Source organism: Leptonychotes weddellii, chromosome 13 (assembly GCF_054177405.1).
Source record: "Leptonychotes weddellii isolate Sample4059 chromosome 13, ASM5417740v2, whole genome shotgun sequence".
NCBI lineage: Eukaryota > Metazoa > Chordata > Mammalia > Carnivora > Phocidae > Leptonychotes > Leptonychotes weddellii.
In genome coordinates, this window is record NC_138381.1 from 35,518,802 (window position 1) to 35,541,199 (window position 22,398).

General features: G+C 38.2%; 1 protein-coding gene across 1 annotated transcript in view; it reads right to left on the reverse strand.

Annotated features, from left to right (window-relative positions):
* Positions 1-22,398, reverse strand: part of ASXL3 (ASXL transcriptional regulator 3) — a 121,544-nt gene that overhangs the window by 89,656 nt on the left and 9,490 nt on the right. Inside the window, exon 4 of the mRNA XM_081802534.1 lies at positions 11,117-11,238. Within this exon, the coding sequence (XP_081658660.1) occupies positions 11,117-11,238 (122 nt within the window). The remainder of the gene's footprint in view (positions 1-11,116; positions 11,239-22,398) is intronic.

Genomic DNA, 22,398 nt, shown 5'->3' on the forward strand with positions numbered 1-22,398 from the left:
ACAACCTCTTAAGAGACTTAAATTCCAGAGTCACTAATTGGTCCTGACTCTCAATAGTCAACTTCATGTCATTTTCCCTCAAAAGCAGAAAATCAGGCTTTGGCAAAGGGCAGCAACCTGAGACCATTTGGAGTATAATTCTGAAAACAAAGCAGCGCTTAAAGGTTTGTTCTACCTTAGCCGTGTGGCTTGGGAGCCCATGGAACTTGAAACCATGACTCCCAAGTAAAATAAATGTAAAATAAATGTTTCGAGACCAGGATAAAAATAGATGTGTCTGCACTTCTCTTGCAGGTGCGTCCTCCCCAGTGCACTGCTCGGTCAATCAAGTTAACACCGAGTGTCATCAGTATGTACAGCAGGTAAGGACTATAATATTGATGCACTCACTCAGCCGTGGGGAGCGCGCTGCACAAAATCACTGAACATGGCAGGAATCATTTATTTCTGTGAAGGGAATCAGTCCTAATCTTGGAAACCTTGCAGCACTTGGCTTCTGTCTGCTTGACTTTGGGCATTAACCTTCAGAACACGAACATGATGGCATTCTGGCAAATCCAGGGGAAAAAAAAATTGAGATGAGCATAAATCTCTCCAAATGGGAGTGCTTTGTGTTTCATAAATGAATCAACCACGGTGATGATAATGTAATAAAAGACATTTAAAAGTTTTGAAATACAGCTTATCTAGCCGATCGCTTTACACAGAAAATTACCTGTAATAAAAAGGGTCTTCAGCACACGAAACTGAAGAGACATTAAATTCACAGTCACAGGGATGCTAAAACTCCTCAAAAGGTGAAAAGACTGACCACAGACAGCCTCAAACATTTTTATTCCTGGCTTCTGTGTCATTTCTACCAATTTTATAACAACTCAGTTACTTGATTAACGTTCTTCGACTAGAAGTCGCCACAACCTCCTAAAATACTGCCTTGGCTGTATATCCCCTGCTGTCAGAAACAATGTCATTTTATTTGCTAAGGGTATTAGTTGAATGTCCAACTTGTAGATCATAAAATTTAGCAATCAAATAATTACAGGAGTAAAAAATTAAATACCATTTAAATGAGAGAAGGCCTATTCAGATGAGATTTAGAACCGGATGGAAAAGTGGATGGCTTGGGAAATCTATTACTAATGATACTGTGGGCTAATGATAACACAAGCAACTTGACTTCCATTCTGACATCTACTGAACTTTTAGAAAGCACCAGGCACTGCGTGGGGGACCAGGGTTACAAAAATGAACAAACGCCCTCCTCCTCACCTTCAGCTTGCTGTCAATAATATATTTAATGACAGCAGGTGTGCTATAAAATATTTAAGACATTTACCCTTTCTTTCATCAAGGTGTACACAACTGCATAAATCTCTACAGCCTCGTGGAAGAGCTCAGAGCACTTTATACACATTAACCCATCAATCCAATAATAAAATGGAATGAGGCAACACGGTGCCTTATACTACGATTAAGTCCATTTTTACCCACATATAAGACAATAAAACTTGTACAAAGAATGATTAATTTTTAGGAGTCTATACATCATACACTTCAACTACTTCCCTTGGCAATCCAAGTGGATATTTTAAGAGCATTCATTTTATGTTGGGGTGGGTATATATTTGAAAATACTGGTAAGAAAAAAAGAGGTGAAATAACAAAGGGCCTACCTAGAACCTGGAATCATAAAGACGACATATCTTTTTATAGTATTTGTGGTAAATAATTATTAAAGTAATAAAAATTTTGCCCTCAACTTTTAGAGCTGAGAGGACTCTACTATAGACAAATTAGTAGTTGGACAGAAAGGAACCATGACAGAAATAATAATAATAATAACCCATAGTATCAAGGTGGAGCCAAGGTAGGGATAAAGGAGTACTAATCAATGTTGAGACCAATCAATGATATTTTTTCTAAATATGTATTTCCTACTCAGAAATTTGGACAAATATATCTGAATACAGTATTTTTTAAATGCTGAAATGAAACAATGTATCTATAGGTGACCAAAACTAAATGACCACCATACTAAAAAAAATTATCTTAAGTGTATTTAAAATATGCATACTTTTTGTTTTATTTCTGAAAAACATGCATTATATCTGGCCCTGAATAACGTTTCTAGGGGCAGACAGCAAAAACTGGGAAGTTTTTGTTTCCTACGAGGCCAGTCACAGCAGTGAAAGCAGCAAGCTACTAGGCAAACTTGAGGAGCATCACAGCTTAGTTATCAGAAGGGGCATCTCGATCACATTTACTAGATCCACGGTCACTTTAGGCTAACTTGCAGATTCCAGTTCACTTCCCAGAAAGCAGGGTTTATCTGACTCTGGACACTAGGGAAACTTCCAAGCAGATCAGAATGTGAACGGGGGTGGAGAAAACAAGCTCAGTAACTGAGATGTCTGGGACAGTGTGGGCTCCACACAAGAGAACTCTGGCACCTGCCATGGGCATGAGGCAGGCGGTACAGCGGCTCCTACATTATAGTGATTCCTGTTCTCTTGCTGTAGGGTGTTCATCCTGCAAGGAAAGAAGCTAGCTGTTCATGAGTTTTTGGGTTGTGTAACTCTATTTCTGCAACTATGTGCACATCAACCACTCAAACATATGCTGCATGTCTCCTCACAATGCCCTGAAAAATGTGCAATGCTTTTTTGGACATTGGGGTAAGACAATGGCAGAGGGGGAGGCTGAAGTGGCGAAAAAAGTACATACCCCATTGGAGGAGGTAGTAACTACTCAAGAGATGCAACACAACTGGATTTTTAGGTGAGTTTTCCTGTTTTTAAACAAAGTACCAGGCAAAACAAAGATGACTCTGAGCTAAATTCAGCCTGAGGGCACCAATCTTTGAGACCTACTACACACCATTCCCAATGCACCTCACCTCCCCAAATGAGTCTGACCACTGCCCAACAGGTGTGTTAAAATCCCCCTCTTCTAATGTGCTGACCTGCAGAAGATTGGGGACCGGTGCAGAGCCATCTTAATGACTATGTGGGGTGATGGGTTGCAGAGTCAGAGAAAGAATGAAATAATCAGCTGAGTATGCTGGGTAAATTACTTGATTAAAACGTCCCTATGAAACAAAGACAATAGCGTTGGTAAGGTGTTTTAAATAGGAAATCCACAGAACAGTATTTAACGCTATTTGTAGCACATAGTAAATATTCAATAAATATTACTTCTTATATTATTTACCCATTCGGCAATGAATGCATTTTTTGAGGATTTACTCTGTTGGTAGTACACTGCTGATCCATAGTAATGAAAACGACAAAAAAAAATTGTTTTATTTTACATTTTAGCCAAAGACTGACAAGGAATCACAGAAAATAAACATAACAATTTTACACACATACAAGCACTAAGAAAATTATGCCATATCAAGGAGATAGAGTAACTGGGGTGGGAAGAAAAATCACTTGAGAAGTGACAGTGGAGACGAAACCCCAAATGACAAAGAGAACCGGCCATGTGAAGATGGCAGAAATTCCAGTCAGAGAAAGAAATAGTATTAAGACCTCTATCAGGAAAGGTCTTTGGTGGTTCAAGGAATTAATAGCTGGGGTAGCTTGGAAGAAGGACTAGAAGATTACAGAAATGGAAAAGAATTCCCTGAAATGATTGCCAAGGGTTTATATTAGGATCAGGAGATTTATGTTCAAAACAAAGCCACCCCTCAACCCCAGTCTCTCCCCACAGCCTGCAGGGTCCACTCTAGCACTTCTGCCCCAAAGATGCGACAGAGGCCCAGCAAAGAGAAAGCACAGTGTGTCTTCCAGCAAAGGATCGCCCTTGGCCTTTATGCACTGCTTCAGAATACATTTTAAGGTCCCACTGCACGAAGTACATTGCATCTCACACCTTGGACAAGCTTCCTAACAGTTCTGAACATTTTGAGCAATTTAGGGAAGGGGGTCCTTAAACACTCCAGGAAGCCTTCTGCCTCAGAGCCTCTGCATGAATTCTCTTCTGTGCATGGTACACTCTTCCCTCAGACATCCGGCTCAGTTCCTCAAATACTTGAGACTTTACTCATTGCCTTAGCCCATTGGGCTGCTCTAACAATATACCCCAGGCTAGGTAACCTGTAAACCACAGAAATTCAGTCTCCACAGTCTGGAGGCTGGAGGTGGTAGATCACAGTGCCAGTGTGATCCTGTGAGGGCCCCTCCTCTGGACTGCGGGCTTCTCCCTCGCTGTACCCTCACATGGCAGACAGGGGCCAGGGAGCTCTGGTGGGGTCTCTTTTGTAAGTATACTGATCCCATTTATAATGGCTCCATGCTCGTAAGTTAAGCATCTCCCAAAGACCACATCTCCAAATACCACCACATTGAACCTTAGGATTCCAACATATGAATTTTGGGGGACACAAATATTCAAATCACACACTCTTTGCTGCTTTTCCCACCATATTCTCTATCCCCACCATCCACTCTAATTTATTTCCCCCCCATGGAAAATATATTATACCGTGTGATGTCATTTTGTCTTCCCTTCCCCAACCTAGAATACAGACTCCGAAAGACAGGGATTTTCATCTTTTTTTGTTCACTGACATATCCCCAAGTGCCTAGAAGATTACCTAGGCTACCCTAGGTGTTCAGTAAATAATTACTAAGGATAAATAAAAACTCTTAAAAATAATTTTAATAAAAATAGAAAAGCCCTCTTCTCTCTTTAAAATATATAACTGGTTTATTCAAAAGGCAGAAATCAGCATGAAACAATCAAGAAATAATTTTATTCTCTTAATATTGCCTTCACACATTTCTGACCAATTTCCCTTTCTCATTTCTGGACAATATTTTACATAGAACACATAGCTTCTTGGGTCGCCTTCAAGTATTTATACAGTTTCATTTTCAGGCTTAAAAACACGAGGTCTAATATGAAGTCTTCTTTCTGCTCTCCCCAGGCTACACCTATGTCTCAGGTAAAAAAAAACTTCATTAGCAAAGAAATTCCTGATTTTACTCTTCCTCCATTTCCTTCCTCTTCTTCTGGCTTCCCCAGGATCGGAGTTGAAAATGAGGAGAAGAACAGGTCAAAGTTGCCTTACCTAGTGTTATCATAGACTCAGCATCACAATCTTTGGGGAGACAGAAGGCCAGCTGCTAGATTTGTATGGTGTACATTATCTAGTTATACAGATACTGTTAACCATATATCTATTATCCAGTTACAACTATATATATATATATAGTATATATCACATATATATATACACAAATACATATTTGTGTGTGTGTGTGTGTGCGTGTGCGCGCCTCCTAACAGTGTGTGAGGTACCAGGTTCCCCTCCTGGGAAAATTCCACCCTTCACGAGTGTTTCTCTCTGAGTCTTCCTCTCACTTAGACTGTACCTCCTTTCACCGAGAAAGAGGGGATGTAGCAGAGCTCTATTCCACTTTTATAAAATCCCTTTAATTAATGCTCCTTCAAGTGAATCCTGAACTATCTTTATACTGGCTGTTGGGGGATGGTCCGGGGCCATCTGGCCTCTCTCACTAAGTCCTCTGAGGTTGTGTCTAGCACCTCTCTTTCTAACAGGTACACTTGTATCCCACTGTCCTCAGCTTTGAGCTTTAGCTAAAATTCCAGAAGAACAAATAAATTCCTGTTTTACATTATATGTTACAAATATAATAGAAGTTAAATGCAACTTAACATTATTAAAATTTGGATATCCCACAGCCTGGAAAATATAAAGCCATGTAATAGATTAAGAAAATAAGACTAGGAGGGTCACTTTAGATGGTCATGGGAGGTTTGCTCTGCATAAGGGTACCATGAAAGGGGAGATTTTATTTTGTTGTGACAAATTACGAGAGGTGGCTTTTTCTACTCCACCCTAAAGGTCTCAATTAGCTAGAGGTGGCCCTGTTGCTCAATCTGTAACATGGTTTTATTTTGACACTGACATTATATAATAAGTCTTACTGTATCAGTCTAGATTAAATTAAGGGGGATGATATCAATGAGGTACTTTCCAACTACTCAAGCCTTAGCTATAGTTTGAAATGCTAATGGAATATCTTATTGAACAACTTTAAATCCTGTAATTTCAAATCCAGAAAGAAACGCCATCAAAACTTAAATAAGGGTGTCTAGGTGGTTCAGTTGGCTGAGCCTCTGACTTCAGCTCAGGTCATGATCTCAGGGTCCTGGGATCCAGCCCTACATCTGGCTCCCTGCTCAGCGGGGAGCCTGCTTCTTCCTCTCCCACTGACCCTCCCCCCACTTGTGCGAGTGTGCGCCCTCTCTCTCTCAGATAAACAAATAAAATCTTAAAAAAAAAAAAACTTAAATAAGAAGATGGCAAGTGTAAATGCAGTCTACTGTGAAGGAATGTACCTTTAAGCCGCCCATATATATAACGTCCAACATGACCAAGCTCCACAGGGTACACGGTACTAACCAAATTTAATATTTCCAGGTATTATTCAGTAGGAAAGAAATTTACAGGCTTAAACTTGGAAATAAACTTATTTTTTAAAGGAAACACGTAACAGAGCTAAATCAGTCAGGAAAGGTAAAGATCCTATCATGCATCAATTGCAATTCTGGCTTTAAGCAAAAGGAAAGAAATCAAAAGATGAGGACTGAGCATACTTTTCTCTAGAGATGTATTGTGATATTCTCCTGTAAAAAGAAACCAAAAAAAAAAAAAAAAGCTAACCCTTTAAATAAACATTTTATTTTTTCAACAGAAAGCTTGTCAGATAACTTTAAAAAAATGGAATGGTTTCTCATTTCTACTCTAATGAAAAATAAAATCACAGGCTTTTGTGTTAACTTGGAATTTGCATAAACAAGTAATGCCTGTTTTATTGTAATAGAAAAACAACACTAACAATGTAACTTAAGAATGCACTGAATGCAATAAGCCTTTCACTGAAAAATGTGAAAATATCACATGCTGTGAATGCTAAAATAATTAGAAATACACACATACGAAACAGCTGGCTGAGTCAGGCCCCACCAACTTGCATTGTTGCTCTTACGCTAAATGTCAACGCCCATGTTCAAGAAACTGCTATCATGCAACATAACCTTTGGAATTTCACAGTATTGGTCAAACATATAAAGCTAAAGCAAAATACCAACACTGTATCTGTTTTGTGATAAGAAGAGAGGGCAAAATACATGCAACTTTATGAATAAATTCTACCACCTTAAGTAAATAATGAAGTCAAATAAAACAACAGCAACAACATAGAAAGGTTATGTTCCACACCATGTTACATCCCATCATCACAGAACTCACCCTTCCTTAATCTTTCATGTGATTCTGCTGTTTAAAAACTTCCAAAATTTAATCTTTCTTAATTATCCTTCTTTAAAATTCAAAATCTAATCATTTCTTATTTTTTAGGGTCATATAACTAAAATAACAAGGCAGAAAGAAGACAGGGAACAAGGTAATAATCAGCAAGCTACTACTCTCCAGAGGCTTCTGAATATGTTTATTTGGAATATGCTTATTCAGAAAAAAAAAATCTACTAAGATAACAACATATTATTCATGCAATTATATCTAACATAGGATGTTAACTAACATTTTGATGATGAGAAAGTAAAATGGACCCAAATATTTGGAAGCAATGAAAATATTCTGTCGGGCGCCTGGGTGGCTCAGTTGGTTAAGCGACTGCCTTCGGCTCAGGTCATGATCCTGGAGTCCCTGGATCGAGTCCCGCATCAGGCTCCCTGCTCGGCGGGGAGTCTGCTTCTCCCTCTGACCCGCCCCCCCTCATGTGCTCTCTCTCATTCTCTCTCTCAAATAAATAAATAAAATCTTTAAAAAAAAAAAAAAAAAGAAAATATTCTATGTCAATAGTCAAGGGACATTATAGCCTCCATATTGCCCAGCCTGCAATTACACTGCAGTTAGCAGTATTGCAAAGTAAAAGGACCCATTCTCTATGGCAACATGCTTCGGGTGGCTATGGAGGCCTCAGATCTGAGAAATTATGTCTAGCTTATTTTGCATGAAGGTTTATTTTAAATTATTTTTTTTCCCTACATTTATGCCTATAAAGCTACTGGACTTTGTTTCTCTTTTTTTCCCACCTACTTCTTTCTAAGAATCTACACTGGCCAATGTACAGTCAAATTACTGAAGGCCGACTGACCCAGAATATACTTCTAGTAAAATAATAAGAGCTATATAAATGATATATTTGAGTTTCTGCCAGTAACATGTGTTGATACTGAACATAAACAGTCTGTGTTCAAAAATAATATTCTCAATGATTATGCTGTATTGCTTTCCTTACATTATACAAATACTGAAGAATGTAAATTTCTTCAGATAATGTCAAAAATTCATCTATCATATTATATACCATATGCTAAAAGGCAGTATCAGTTAAGAGGGAAGAATCTAAAACTACAATTCTGGGCTCAAGTGTCATCTCCAAAATGTACTCGCTGAACAATTGTGGGCAAGTAATCTAAATTCTCTGGGCCTTATTTCCCTCACTTGAAAACTGGGAATGCTAGTACATACATTAAAGGATTTCTATGAGGATTAAATGACATAGTATATATAAAATACAGAGCGGAATGTCTAGAATTCAGAAAAGTAAATATCAGCTAATGTAACTGTTATTAGGGTCATTCAGCTGGCCCTACATTCATGAGATGATTTATACATGCATATATACACAGAAAACATATATTCACGAATGCAGAACACATATATATGTATGTACACATATGCATATATACACTTATAAAGAATTCTACATGGTCATAGCCATTCAAGTACCCAAAAGAAAAGAAAGCTACAGATTTGCTGAGGCCGCTACAATTTAAAATGCCTCATGTTCAGTCAATTTTTGAAATGCTGTCTTAAGAAATTCAGCAATTACAGGGAATCTGGGCAAAATTCTGCAAGAGCAGCTCTTTTCTAATGTATTTCCAATATGAATTTGATTATTAATCAAACATTAGCATATCTGCTACATATTGTGCCATATTCCCACAATAGCTAATGTGCTATTTGGCTATACAGTACGAAGTTTTAAGAAATTAATACACGGCTCTTCCAGGACATTAAGAAGCTTATAGGACAGGTTTCTTAAAACAAGGCTCAGATCCTAAGCAAGTAAGTGGCACTTTCCGTAAACACATGTTCTGCAACAACACAAAAATACTAACTCAAAGTTGTGAAATGATTTAGTCATTGTAAAAAATGTTCAAATGATATGAAACCAAAATGGAGAAAGTAAAAAATAGTGAGACATGACAAGACATAGATCTGAATCTTTATCTTTACATTCATGTACAGGACTATTTCATGGTGTACACATTTTCTAAATCACTGTCTTTCAGAAGTATGACTTTCATTTATGACTGCATCTATGTTTCTTAAATGCTGCAAGGACCGGTATCCAGCTTTGTATCCTTTGTTCTCTCCTGGTTAGTATTTTATTATCTGCATTCCATTTGCTGCCTGAATAAGCCTTTTCCTGGACTTCCCTACTGTCATCCATCCTTTATTTCATCAATTAAAAAGGGATCTCCACATTCAATTCAATTTTGTTCTTTGGTCTAAAACATTTTACAAGATATTAATGGCAAGCTCACCAAAGATTATTTGATGTAACACTAATTACCTTAAATATAATACCAATGAAAGGAAATACCGCAATTTCAATAATTAATACAGAATAGAAAAGTAACGTAATTCAGTGCAAAAATGTTGATTTTCTTTCCTAAGTTTCCTTGTTTGAAGTACAGGAGAAGGTAGGGGCAGACATTCTAAGTCTAGGAAACTGGATAAGATTATTAAGAAGCTTTACAGGTTAGTGAGACTTAAAAAAATTAACTTTTTTTTTTAAACATGGCTTCTCTTGTTATGTCACTAGAATGATACTTCTATGCCTACGCTTGGTAAGGGTCTGCAGGAGGTGTGATGGAGGGGGATGTCATAGAAAGAGCAAAATAACTATAGAAGAGGAAGGCAGTTAAACAAGGGAAAATCATGAATTTTCACATGAACGGTCACATATATAAGCTTTCCACTTATCGACCACATTACCGTCATGCAATGTCCCCTTCTAACCATAGCGGCTCTTCCTCCCTCTTCTATGCGCAATTCAGAATTTGCCAGCGTGGCAGCAATAGGTAACATCTACTGAGTGGCTATCAGGGGTCACTCACTCTGCAACGTGCTTTCAACTTCTCACCTCACAGACTTCTCAGATCATTCCCATGTGAAAGGTACTATTATTTTCCACATCCTCTAGAGATTAAATTCAAGATTCAGAGAAGAAAAGTGTCTTGCTCAGAGTTGCAGGAATTCAAACCAGGGTATTTCAGAGCCTAGCGGCCAATCTTGCAGCCATTCCCTCCCATCACCATCTTGGCGCAAGGACACAGAGATCAGGACTGCTTAGGTAATATCAAGATGATATTGCACATTAACCTCCATTCAGCACCAAACACTGGTAGACATTCTTTTTTTTTTTTAAAGATTTTATTTATTTATTCATAAGAGACAGAGAGATTGAGAGGCAGAGGGAGAAGCAGGCTCCCCGCTGAGCAGGGAGCCCGATGCGGGACTCGATCCCAGGAGTCTGGGATCATGACCTGAGCCGAAGGCAGACGCTTAACCATCTGAGCCACCCAGGCGCCCCACACTGGTAGACATTCTTGATAAAAGTAAGCCACAATTCCTACTTTTCTTAGTTGTAACTTAATGCATCTCAGTCACAAGGAAGAAATTATCTGTTTATTTTTTACATCAACTATTAGTTAAGCATGAGACCACAGAGACATTATTTTCAAGATATGCAATGCATTTATGGAACCTAAAATGTTTACTATAAACCTCACACAAGAAAATCTTAATATAAGTTTTTATGGTTCCAAGCACATTCTCCCTCTTCTATTTTACATTAAGGTTCTCAGCCAAGCCTCTCTAGTTTTTAGCATAGAGTAAAATTAGCGTATGAATATTATGGAAGTGGTTGAATTCAGGACATCTCTGTTGCTCTCTGGCGACTGTGCTCTAACTGACTTCACCTTCTCTACCTCACACCCATTACTTTAAGGAGGTCGAACAAAGAATGAATGCTAGCTCTCTTACCTGTTTAAGAGCCTTTTTGGTGTGTTGCTGAAAGGAAGACGCCAACTTGCTTTGCACTGCTGTGTTAGTAAGGCTTGAATCTCGAGTGGAAGACGCTTCATCAGTTACCTGCTTCGCACAAACTAGAAACAGAGAAAGATAATGATATTACTAATTTGAATTCCTTTTTTTATATCCACTGTAATTAACTCACTTGGAGCTTCTCTCCAATTGAAAATGGATACCTAAAATAAAGCCAAATAGCACAGTGAAAAGAAGAGTATCTAGATTTGAGAGAAGAGATCACTTAATAACTGTGTGGTCACAGTTACAAGTAACCTTTCTACTCCCCCGTTTCCTTACTCACTAATTGATGATAATTCCTATGTCATAGGGCTATTGTGCGGACACACAAAAAAAGAGCATAATATCTGCCTCAAGACTTGGGAGTCAGTAGATACTTTCCAAATCTGAATATGCAGATTGAGCAATACATAGTCTTTTGAAGAAACAATGTAAATTTATGAAATTGTTTCAAATCTACCAACCGCCATGGTGTTCTTCCATTTAACAGCCCTCCTTCTATAGACTCCCTGCCTACTGGGACATGTTTACCTTGTCCTATGGGCCAAGTCATATATCACAGAGAAGGAAAAACAAAAGCCAAGATGCTGGGTGTCAATTTAAGGCAATTATTTTCAAGAACATCATGCCCTCTGCAGATAACCATATTATCTGCCCATTTTTGCCAGAGTCAAGCTTTCCTGTTGCCTGTTCTAGAGAGGACATTTTCTTCAAAAAGGCTGTTTTTTAGAAGAACCAATGTTTCCCTGACATGGGTGACAAGGGCTCACATTCACTTTCGGCTCTGTGGAACCTGGGTTATAGCCGGCACCCATCCTTGGCCCTCAAACGTTCCACCCGAGAGACAAGGCTGAACACTCCATGACTCTGGCCACAGAGATGCAGGCCCTCTTCTGTGCACACCAGAGGGGAAGGCATTATTTGGAAAATCAAAGTAAGGAAGCACTGTGATTGGTGTCAGAATGGAGGCAGATGTCAAAGGCAGGAGGCAAGAGGAAGTTAGATGGAAAAAAAGAACTTGAGAACATATTGGAAAAGCTCAAAATATGACTTTTAAGGGCACCAGGGTTAACACTAATCCAAGAAAATTTTCCAAGGAACAGTAACTTGAGAGGATTCTGACCTGAGCTTTAGAGGCAGGTGGAGGAGTAAAAATTATTCTAGTCAAAAATGGAAGCATATGCACGTGCACAGTGTTGAGAACACTCAAGCTGCTTTAGATAGACTCAAGCACATGTTGCCTAGAAATAAAAATGCGGCTCATGAAGGAGAACGTTGGGAAAAAAGAGTCAAGTTTTGTTTTAAGACAGAAAGTAATTAAGTTCCTGAGGACTAAACAAAATGAACAAGTTTTAAACAATAATTATTAATTATTAATGCCAAGCGCATTACATATGTGATCGCCTTTCATCCCTGCCCCTTCATTGCTGCTTCCTTGCAAGATGGAAAGGTACTGCCTCTGTTTTGGAGAGAGAGGAAACTAGAGCTCAGAAAGGCTCAACAACTTGCCCACAGTAACAGAGTCAACAAAATAGCAGAACTAAAAGCCAGGGCCAGACCCATATTAAAATATTTGGCCTCAAAGCCCAGAACTGATGCAGAAAATTCAATGTCTAAAGAAGTTTAATTTAGTTGTATCCTGAAGGTACTGAAACTGGAGGTTAATAAGGGCAGGGAGATCAAGTCATTTAACCACTTACATGAAAAAATTAAGAACTGTGGGTGAGAGTGATTGGCCCAGGAAACGCTAGGGTTGAAGAAGCCAAAGGATTTGCCCATGGACAAAGTCAGAGAAGTCCCCAAATTAATGATCAGGTGACTGGTTTCTATTTGATTCCATACAATACTTTTCCTTAAAACAGTCTAAACACTGTAGTTAAGAAACACTTTATAACACTGCTCCCATGATGTATGGCTCCCAGGCTTTTCTCCTTGCAATGATCACTAGAGTGAATGGTAACACTTTGCCAAATCTTACTCATCAAGAAATACCAGAAATTAATCATAGGTTTACATTCCAAAGATAAATTTACTTTTACAGTAATTACACAGTTGGCCTTTTTAATGTTCTGAAGTCTATGAAGTGAGACAAACTGAGGAATTGAGAGGAAGGTGGCAGAGAGGACAAATGATTCTAACTGAACAGACCTAAAAGTTGCAAAATAAGCCCAGCCAGAAGCAAACTGGGCATTAGCAAATATGTTTTATTACTTCACATTCTTAGAGTATTATCTCCCCCTTGACAAATGGAAACTTACTGATTAGTTAAAAAGGACCACCAAATGCCGTCTGTGGACTTTAGGGAATCTAGGGAAAATATGAGAATGCTTCTACATACTGGACATCCAAACAAATTTACCCATTTGCTTAGGAAGTGCTTTTATTCATAAGTCTTTCAAAAGTAAAATTCCAATGAAGCAGGATCAAAAAATGACAGATGCTGAATTAGTCTGTCTGTAGTGAAAGCCTTGCCCCCACCCGCCGCATTCATCTGACTGCGACAGTAAGCAGTACACAATCAGCCCTCCTTCCTGAGCAGAACAGGTATCTTATAACTTGCTCTATTCCCTCTGACCTAGGAAGCCATAGGGTATCATGATACCTGTTCCAGTACCACAAGATATAATGCATATTTTGATTTAAATTCACTATTACACCAAGTTAATAGTGATTCACATATATTTAGTGTTTCCAAAAGGAAGAACTGGTTCAATTTGGAGCCCAGAACTTCAGATGGAGGGCAGGACAATAACATGAAACAGCATCAAGCAATCCCTTAAAGGCTTTTCTCAAGATGATTCATTTTTCTTTAACTTACCTCTATTTTGCTCTATCTTACATTCCATCCTATGCTCAGTGAAGCATCATGAGAATTCCTTCCTACATAGTCAATTTCTCCCCTGATCCCCATTTCTGGAACTTGGTTCTACTTCCCCAGATCAAACCATGTTTCCCTAATTATTTATTTCTGATCAAATATTTATCGAACCTCTAAAAACAGTAAATGTAATAGAAAATGAAATCTACAAATGAGTATTCCTTTGGGTTAAAAGAAACAAATACCTATTTTTAAGGAAAAAAGTCAAGAAATAATAAAATGCACAACGTAATCCATAAGTTCCAAACAGTGCACCTGCGTGTGTGCTGTGTACATGCACGTGGGGTGTGTGTGTGTGTGTGTACTGACAAAAATGGACCCTTAACATGGGTGTTTGAGTTATTTTATTCATTCTTTTGCCATGTATACGATGAGGCTGGCTGAACTGAAAAACACCAACTAGTTGGACTGTTGAGGTTCATGCAGATTCATATTCTGACAAAACATACGGTTTTTCACTTATACTTCATTCTTGCAGCTATCTTAATAACAGATGTGATAAATAATGCAGGGCTCATTTTAAACAGTTGCCTGAATATTTATAAAAGGGCCTGAGTTTGGCCTCTGAAATACAAGCCAAAGAAAAATTAATGTTAAAGAAAGGACCAAGGGAAATGCCCTGTATGTGAAATTATAACAGAAACCAGGAAACTGAAGAATTAGGACAGATGTTTTATCCAATGAATATCAAACACCGACAGGCAGCTTAGAAAGTGATATCTTTTTGGCATCAAACAAGAATGGGGCTTTTTTTTTTTCTAACTTCACTGGCATGATCACAAAACGAATGCCAGGATTTATACCTCAAAACCCCACAAGACTGCCTGCCCTTTCTGTAGGTAGACAAAATGAAGACAAGGAAACATTTTTTTTTAAAGGTACAGAAATGCTATTTCTGTCTACATTTTGCTTGGCTGCCAAAACTAGGCAAAGCCAAAGACATAGTTAAAAGCTAATCTGCTTGTTTTATCTTCAAACAGGTAATGAGGTTCTCAGTATTTGTTGCTCAACTACCTCCACTTTCACTCACACTCAGATTCCCAAACCTCCCAGCCAAAATATTCTATTTGGAAGGCTCAGGACCAAAGAAAGATGGAAGATTCCACATCATCATGAGACCATCTTGAAGGCTAGAGAAACTGATAGCTGTCCAGCAAGACTGGATTTCTGACTCCCAGAGTCTCCATGTTGTCCTCCTGTCTCCCCTCTTTCATTCACCCTTCAACTCGAAAATGTGATCAAACTAGAAAATATGGGTTAGAGCTCATATTTTTTAAAGTTGAGTGACAGAAGGTATGGGCACTACTCCCCCCACCCAGTGTAATTACTAATCCATTGACAAGTGTACAAGAGGGCTTTGACCTTTAAACCAAGACACAAAGAAAGGAGAAATTAGAATGCAACCTTGACTTTGTCTCTCTCTCGTCTTACATCTTGTCTGCTTCCCCAACTCCCATCCTCTTTGATCCAACCAACTGAGACCCTGCTGTGTTTCCTGAACACAGTGACTTGCTATATTTATTGTAATTGCTCCAACTGTCCCTCATCCAAATACCCTTCTCCATTTCTTTGCCTGGCAAATTCATCTTGACAGACCAACCTGGAACAGCTTCCCCCAAAGCCTTCCTGACTATGCCCGTCTCTGAGGTGGACTTACTCCTCCTCTTCCCATGTTTCCTTGGAACTCAGTATATGAATTCATGGCATTCTTTGCAAACAGTGCTTCTGTCTGCCTCACCACCCACAAGTCCAGCAACTCAGGGACTTACACTTAGGTGCAAAGATAGGTGCAGAGCAGTTGATCTATAAATGTTTATTAAACGAAATTGTCAAATTTGATCTTCATGAAATGTATCTAAAGGGTCTATTTTTAATGTTAACATTCAATTACTGCTTTTAATAAGAATTCATGGAAGGGGAAGTCAGCAAAGCAGAGTTTAATTACTGTGGAAAAACATACATAAAAAGTGAATTTTTTAATCTTATGAAATTTTTTTAAATCATCCTAAAATCAATTAGGGAAAATATGAAAACCAAACCACAAAACATCCTATGCATGTTCGTGGAAAGTCACATGACCTGCTGCTCAATGTAAATAAACTTCCTTCTGCCATCCTGACTTGTTACCTTATTTTAAGAGGAAAGTCACAGTTTGGGGATTTTGCATAGTTAAATAAAAAATAATTTAAAAGCCAAAATTAGAAATCACAATGCTTATCTGAAATGGCAGGAGCTATGTGAGGGCAGAACCACAACACAGACCAGGATCCGCACACAATATAGTCCCTGCAACAAAGGTATTAATTGCTGTATGTCCCACTAAACCACATGGTAAGTAATAGGCTCTCAGAGGTAACTGGTGTTCGCAGGTCTAATCCAGGCAGGAAGAAGAACAGCCTTTGATCCATTTCATTTCTATCAATTCTCCTTTCAATTTTCTGATCAAACTAGATGCTATCAAAATAGTTCTCTGTAGAAATAATCCTGACATACATAGGCTTAATACAGTTTTTATAAATAAAAGATATAAATTGAAGAGCACAGAACACTGTGCACAGTTAGAATTCAATCACATTTTAAAAGAGAACTGAGTCTTAGAGGAAGCTTATTTATTTATGACTCATTCATTCAGGTGCAAAACTTTGGCTGAGCACCTTTGTGCCAAGCGCTGTATCAAATGCAGGGGGGCAAAAGCAAATAAAACCCAAGACCTGACTTTGAGATGATAAAGCTTTTTTAAAATGTATTTTTTCTAAGAACAATGGTATAGAACTATTAATTCTATCTGAGGAAAACCAAGTGTATGAAATCCCACCAGTGATAACTAAAATTTATTCTGAAAGATCGATAAGCACATAATTCAAAAGTATCCCCAGATGGCAAATAATCAAAGCAGCTTATGTTTGGATTGTGTATACTTTATGTATCATACTTACATAGAAATTGTTCATATCAGATGTTCTGGATATACATGGTAACAAAATACATGCCAAAACTGTTAAAAATGATTTAATAAGGACCAGGCAAACCCCATCTGACCCCAGAATCTTTCCTGGACTCCATTTCTTTCAGAGAAAAGGTAATTCCTTAATCCTTTTTGGATCCAGACTAAGGAGAACTACCTTCTCTAAAAGCATTCCTTATTCCAAGATAGTATAGATACTGAGATTTAAACAATTTCCCTCATTACAATAAAAGACAACATTCAAAGCACATGAGATTCCAAGAAAGGCCAGCAATTACATAGAGAAATACTGGCAATAAAATAATGAAAGTAACAATTTTCCCCTAAGAAACCTTCAAGGGAGAAACTGTCTAAACATTTGAAGTACTGATACTCGGTAACATTTAGACTATCATCTATGAATAAAATATAGCTAAAATAACTGAAATTTTTACTGTATTTTATATCCTGCTTCATTAGCCCAATAAAGCCCTCTTCTTAGTCAGAAGAGGGTTGCAGAAAAGGGAGCAAAATAAAACAAGAGGAATAGTGAATCAGATGATAATTACACTAGCAATTTCCATCAGTAAGAACATGCCCCTAACAAGATGTAATCAGGCTGATATCATAGGCTACAAGTGATGCTCATCTGATATCATGGAACTGGATAGACTGCAATTTCATTGCAATGTCCACAAATGGTTCACAGGCACTTTGGTTTGCCCTGGACAGGACACTGAAGCTCCACAGTTAACTAGGAAGAACATCTGCACACTGACGTATAGCTATAGGAGTCCCTCCTACAGGCACTCAGTGTATCAGCGGAGCCATTTAGTTATACTCATATCTCTGGATATCCATAAAAATATCCCTTTAAACTCAGAAAAGAGAAACTCAAACCAGAAATAAAAATATTTAATAGGAAAAGCTTATCCTATAGGTACCTGCCTTTCACCACCTAACCCTTCCTACAGATTCCTCTCTCAGAATTATGGAGAGCAATAACACAATAAACTGCTTGCACGGGGCAAAACAGTGGAAGCTATTTCTGTTATATGGCACAAAACCTGTGATCTTCTACACTGCATTAGGTTCCTGAGACATCTACCCAGAAATACAGCAATCCACTTAGAAAATGAGAAATAGCAAGAAGCAGGCAAGAACATTATCATCAAAAGGTTGGTACAGGTCAAGGGTAAGTGCTTCCTCCACTTGTGGGCATCACTACTAAGTACTTTATGCTTTGACACGTAAAAGATAACTCTAGTATATAATAAAAGGGAGTTAGATAATGTACTAAGGTGGTTAACTGTTTGAGAAATGGCTATACACTGTCGCTTTAAAAAGGAGAGAATGGATTATCTGGCATCAATGAAAAAAGTACTTAACTTTTTAAAGAATGGGTGCTTTGTTCATATATACTAATTATAAACTAACAAATCAAACAGTGGCTAGTTAAGATGAGTAACCTTTAATTCTGGTTTTATTTGAGAGGGAGTTTGCTTTTATTATGAGATCATACTCTTTTTGCAATCTTTATATTATGAAATATTTCTCTCAAGGCACAAGAAAAGAAGGGGAACGTACACTTAAATGGGTTACTTTATCAGCGCTTAGAAAACTTTCTTTTCCTCCATGACTGCAGGCTATTAAAACTGACCAAAATCCGTTTACACAAGAACAAAGTTCACAGTTCAAGGAGAAGTATGAAAGAAAACGAGGTTCCTAATGGGTAAAAGAAATGGAAAATAGTAAACCAAAAATGTATGAAAGAGCTGGGATAAGTCATTTGGGGAAGTTAAGATGAAGGGGGTGCTATCTACATGATATCCAGCTGTTCTTCATCATCAGACAGGGAAAAAAAGAGAAAATTAGTTTAATTAAAAGCACAAAAAGATTTCAGCATAAGGAAAAAATTCTTGACTATAAAGGTTATCAAAACACAGAGACAAATGTAAAAGAGCCTGAGATTCCTATCCCTCTGGACATTTACTATCAGAATAATATCTAACTGAATTGACTGAGAAGTCAAATGCTGGCTTGAGGTCCAGCCCACATGAACTTGAAGTCCACCATACTTTTCACGGATGCTGTGGGCTGGGATGAAAGCAGGGAGAATAAGGAAAGAGTGGGCAGAGGAGGTCTGATATCCTGCCAATGGTCATTTCTGACTGGGAAGAATATTCTCTTTCCTCCGTATTTTCTTCCATGTGTAACTAAAACAATACAATTTTCACATACTTAAGTTTCAGAATACTTAAGAACTCCCTTCCCTTATCGGCAAGATTCTAAGGAATGGCTGTCAGGTAGAAGTTGATCCTGAACACCCAGATGAAGGCACAGGTGCCATCCTATGGACAGTCACGCTGGAGCAACCACAGACTAGCTACTGGAAAGCCTCCAAACAAGACCAACACCACCACGAGGAAAGAAACACCAAAGAGGGTAGCAAAACATCCTCCAAAGTTACTCAAAACGCTGTCTTCACAGTCTCCTCATTTTCTTTCCCCTGATCCCTGCTCTAAAATTGCCACTGATAAACTGTCAGTGTGACTACTCCCTGAGGGCACCTAAACCTTCATTAGTACACTTCTCACTTCCTCCAGGAGGCTCCTCATCTGTATGTAATTGATGTCTCAACAGAGATCCTATCCACACACTTCAGGCCATCTTAAAGCACTTTTCACTTCTGAAAAAAGACCCCTTAAACTGTGGCCTCTGAGCCAATGAAAACAAAGAGAGAGCTGAATAATGTTTCATTAAGTTAACACAACCCTGCCAAGAATCATACAATCAGAAACCCACTTATAAAGCTGGCCATAAAGAATAATGAAAAAGGACCATATAAAATTCTTCAAATGTTGGAAACATTATTTACCCTGGGATCTAAGGACTAAAACATAGGATATATGTTCTCTATAATTTTTCCCCCTAAATAGAGACTTTTAAAATACTAATTCCCCCGGTAGAGTGCTGCTTCCTCCCTGAAAGCCATTAGGGTTAATAACAAGCAGAACCTTTTTTGATCTTTGTGGATGAAAATTGTACATTCTCCAGTTTCTTCATTTTAAAAAAATAGGATGGTTGCTTTTGATTTTAAACATGTAATATAAATCAGGGCCACGAAAAGAGAAATTCATTTTTTTCTTGTTAATAACAATTTATAAATAGAAGGTGAAGAGGGTGAAGACTCTCTAGTGATGCTATCATTTCATATAAAATATGTATGGGTTCTGCAGCCAGGAATGCACTGTAAGTCAACTTAATATGTGTGAGCAAACTCATGATATACCAATGTATTATGCTCACAAAACAACTCAGACACAAATATACCCATAAATCTCTGACTAAAATAGCCCATAAAATTCAAAATATTTTCTTTGGGTGACAGAGATCTATACTTATATTGGCATAAATGGCCATGGGTTGTCAACAAGGATATATCAAGTGATTCACCTAAATCACTCTTCAATCTCTAGAGCTAAAGCCTGTGAAATCTGAAGAGTTTACTTTCTGAAGTCTATATATCTAATTCTCATTAACTTGAGAAACTGGTAGGAGTCTAAGAAACATATGGATAACTATAGTTCTGTGTCTTGTAAATCCTATAATCAATAATATACCCCCTTCCCCACATTGTAAAATTTTTCAACAGAACTTTAAAATAAAGTATCTTGGCAAAAGATCACCTATTTAATAAGAATATTTCTCTGGCCAATTGACTGCAAGAAGAGGACTAAAGCATTGTTATTATCTCAAATAATAAAGGTTCAAATGTTACTGACTGGAATCAATCTACTAAGATTTTCTATTACCAGTTTTTTTAAAGTGCTTTTTTATATTTTTTACGTTATTTTATTATGCTGTGTTAGTCACCATATAGTACATCACTAGCTTTTGACGTAGTGATCCATGATTCATTGTTTTCGTATAACACCCAGTGCTCCACGCAATATATGCCCTCCTTCACCGGGCTAACTCATCCCCCCACCCCTCTAAAACCCTCAGTTTGTTTCTCGGAGTCCATAGTGTCTCATGGTTCGTCTCCCCCTCCGATTCCCCCACCTCCCTTCCCTTCCTTCTCCTAATATCCTCCATGCTATTCCTTATGTTCCACAAATAAGTGAAACCATATGATAATTGACTTTCTCTGCTTGACTTAGTTCACTTAGCATAATCTCCTCCAGTCCCATCCATGTTGATGTGAAAGTTGGGTATTCATCCTTTCTGATGGCTGAGTAATATTCCATTGTATATATGGACCACATCTTCTTTATCCATTCATCTGTTGAAGGGCATCTCGGCTCTTTCCACAGTTTGGCTATTGCGGACATTGGTGCTATGAACATTGGGGTGCATATGACCCTTCTTTTCACTACATCTGTGTCTTTGGGGCAAATACCCAGTACTGCAATTGCTGGGTCATAGGGTAGCTCTGTGTTGGTGGGAATGCAAGTTGGTACAGCCACTTTGGAAAACAGTGTGGAGGTTCCTCAAAAAATTAAAAGTACTGTTTCAAAAAAAATATTTCTTTGCTTACCCTCTTTGATGGTACAGTGAATGTCAGTTGATCTTCATTAATTTGAGGTGACTCTATGGTAGCAGAGGCTTATTCTTTGGATTGCCACAAGGGTATGTTACCATTTGATAGTTATTATTCACCTCAGCACTTCCCACTCTTTCATCCCAAAGGAGGAATGGGAGAGGAGAAGGAAAAAAACAGATGGTGGGACCCTCCCCATTTCCTTCTGCTCTCATTCTCCCCTTGCCCTGGCTCCCAGGTCCACCCGACCCCACACATCCCCCACCTTCTCTCTCTCTGATTATATTTTCAAAGTATATTTGTACAGCTGTTAGAAGTGCAGAAATTGTATCCATTCTAACTTCTGGTTCAAATATGTATTAGAAACAAAATCAGCAAGGAAATCACCTGAACCACTTCAGTTTCACGGACTTTATTACTGATTTGTAAGAAATCATGTGGTATCCCACTCATTACTTCGGATAAGCCAGGGGTTCCTCTTTGTCAAATTCTCAAGTCTATAATCAACAGATTTGCACAAATGTGGGAAAAGCAAAACTGTATCAATGACTCCTGGCTAACAGTGTTCCTTGGGATTCCAAGGGAGGATCACGGTGGTTAGAGCCTGGCTTTTGTGCTTGCCACTTGGATGAGATATTTAACTTATCTAAGTTTGTTTTCTCACAGGCAAAAAAAAAAAAAAATTAAAAATAGAAAAATTAAAAAAAATTAACAGAGCCTAGAAAGATTATTTATCTCATAGGAATATTATGAGAATTAAACCATCTACGTGCGAACAGCTTACAAAGGCCTGGCAGTGGAGGCAGTCCTTTTCAATATCTAAGTGTGGCAAGTTTGATGGGCTATACACAGAA